This window comes from Mobula birostris, chromosome 8 (assembly GCF_030028105.1).
Source record: "Mobula birostris isolate sMobBir1 chromosome 8, sMobBir1.hap1, whole genome shotgun sequence".
Taxonomy (NCBI): Eukaryota; Metazoa; Chordata; class Chondrichthyes; order Myliobatiformes; family Myliobatidae; genus Mobula; species Mobula birostris.
In genome coordinates, this window is record NC_092377.1 from 103,805,780 (window position 1) to 103,808,101 (window position 2,322).

The following is a 2,322-nucleotide window of genomic DNA, read 5'->3' on the forward strand; positions in this document are numbered from 1 at the left end:
TATTTATTCTGGAAACTTCTGTAACCTCTCCTGAACTCTCCTTCATTTCAGCTTTATCCTCACTTTTCCAAACAGTTGAACCCACCCCACCACCTTGCTATTTAGTTTAAGGCCCTATCCACACCAATTCATGCGGATCCTGGTCCCAGCATTGTTCAGGTGGAGCCTGTCCCACCGGAACAACTCCCTCCTTCCCCAATCCTGGAGCCGAAGCCCCACAAGTTCAAAATCCACTTCTCCTACACCAGTCCTTGAGGCACATATTGCCCAATCCTACTACCCCTGTACCATTTTGCAATGTACCTTTTTGGTTCTATATTTTAATTTAATCCCTAGCTGCTCAGATTGCCTCAGCAGAATCTTTTTCTTTGTGCGTACTACGATGTTGAAACGCCTAATCCTGTACCAATCTTTGAGCTAATTTGCCTGGGCGATATCGGGTCACGAAGTGCGCCGTTAAGGGTCTGGAGATTAAACTTCCATTCTCTTATCACAAACACAAAGAAATATGCAGATGCTGGAAATTTAAGCAACGCACATAAAAAATGCTGGTGAACGCAGCAGGCCAGGCAGCATTTTTTTTTACGTGTGTTGCTGCCATTCTCATGGCGAGCGCCATAACCCAATCAGAGAGCGGCCTCATTCACCAATAGACAGAGTAGCAAGAGAAGCGCCAAAAGTACCCCAGTTCCCCGGATGACCTGACATTTCAAAAGCCCGCCGAAAGTTACTTATTCAACCATAGACTGTAAAAATATGCTTTGACTCATTAATCCGATGAATAGTTCTTACAGTAACCGCCCATACGTTATTTAACTCACTAGTTTAAATGTTGCTGGACATTTAGTTTCCAAAAGCCAGTAGTTTATACTCGCGGTCTGTCTGTGTATTAACGTCGTTTGGTTCTGCACTAGTCTTTCTCAACCTGCGGTCTAAGGAGAGTTTGTAACGCGAAAAGAGTTCTGTGAAAGAACCTTAATTCCAGTGTCTGAAGTGTCCCCGTGGATTAATCATGGTCTCGACTAGAAATGGGACCGGGAGACTATTAAAACCCATTCTCCACGACGGTAACAACCGCAGATACATGGAAAACTTGGCAATAAGAAATTACCAGCTGTACATGGCAGGGGTATGGGGACAGAGACCCTGACGGCGAGGGAGAAGTTTATCTCTGGTGTTCGCACTGCGTTAACTCAACGGCACAGAACTGCTGATTCTCAGTGTTGGTGGGTCCGGCCGTGTTGGAGTCTGTAACAAACCAGGATGAATTATTGAACAATATTACACAAAACACCCACAGGGGAGGATCAGAGGAAATCGGCGTGTCGTTAACACAAAAGGTGAGTGAATAGGAAATGACAGCTCTTTCCACTGCTGAGTTAGTGGCTCTTAAAAGAGCCTTTTGTTGTGCTTGGTGCCGAGACCGGATTCAGGCGCGCTCCCCACGGATGCGGCGGGCCAGCTGGATGTCTTTGGGCATAATGGTGACTCGCTTGGCGTGGATGGCGCACAGGTTGGTGTCCTCAAAGAGCCCCACCAGGTAAGCTTCACTGGCCTCCTGCAGGGCCATGACGGCCGAGCTCTGGAAGCGCAGGTCGGTCTTGAAGTCCTGAGCGATTTCCCGCACCAGGCGCTGGAAGGGCAGTTTGCGGATGAGCAGCTCGGTGGATTTCTGGTAGCGCCGGATCTCCCTCAGAGCCACGGTGCCGGGCCGGTAGCGATGGGGCTTCTTCACTCCGCCCGTGGCTGGAGCGCTTTTCCGCGCCGCTTTGGTGGCCAGCTGTTTGCGGGGAGCTTTCCCTCCGGTCGACTTGCGCGCTGTTTGCTTGGTCCGGGCCATTCTCTTTCAACAGTCCGAGTGTAGTCTCCAGTACCGAGGTTGAAATGTCGGAGCAACCGCGGGGACCGACTTTTAAGGGATTGAGGGAAGCCGCCCAATAATTCTTGATTGGTTCTAAGGGAAATGTCCATTATCGGGTCCCAGCGTTTCGATTGGCTGTCTTTCCTTCATCGGTTTGAAGTTGGTCGGTGGGGGAGGTGGTGGGGAATGTTACTTATGACCAAATTTGGAAACTGGTGACGGAGGGTCAGAATTCAGCCAATCAGACTGCAGTGAGTTCCTGTTCCATTTCAAATTGCCCGCCAATTTCAAGAACAACCGGCATATTTAACAATGAATATAATAATGAATTATTAAATTTCACCTTTATTTAAATCAACGATCAGCTTAGTCTGAAATTTTACAGCTTCTCGAGGTGAGTGAATTCAGTACTGCCGGAAACGAGAGGACAGACAGTTTTGAGATCGATTTTAATTTACTGC

General features: G+C 48.3%; 1 protein-coding gene across 1 annotated transcript; it reads right to left on the reverse strand.

Annotated features, from left to right (window-relative positions):
* Nucleotides 1–1,409: 1,409 nt before the first annotated feature.
* Nucleotides 1,410–1,864, reverse strand: LOC140201557 (histone H3). Its single transcript, XM_072265843.1, has one exon. The coding sequence runs from the start codon at nucleotides 1,838–1,840 to the stop codon at nucleotides 1,430–1,432; it is 411 nt and encodes a 136-aa protein (XP_072121944.1). The 5' UTR covers nucleotides 1,841–1,864; the 3' UTR covers nucleotides 1,410–1,429.
* Between the last annotated feature and the right edge of the window lie 458 nt (nucleotides 1,865–2,322).

Coding starts and splice junctions, on each gene's coding strand:
- LOC140201557 (XM_072265843.1), bottom strand. CDS start 1,840: ATGGCCCGGACCAAGCAAACAGCGCGCAAGTCGACCGGAGGGAAAGCT.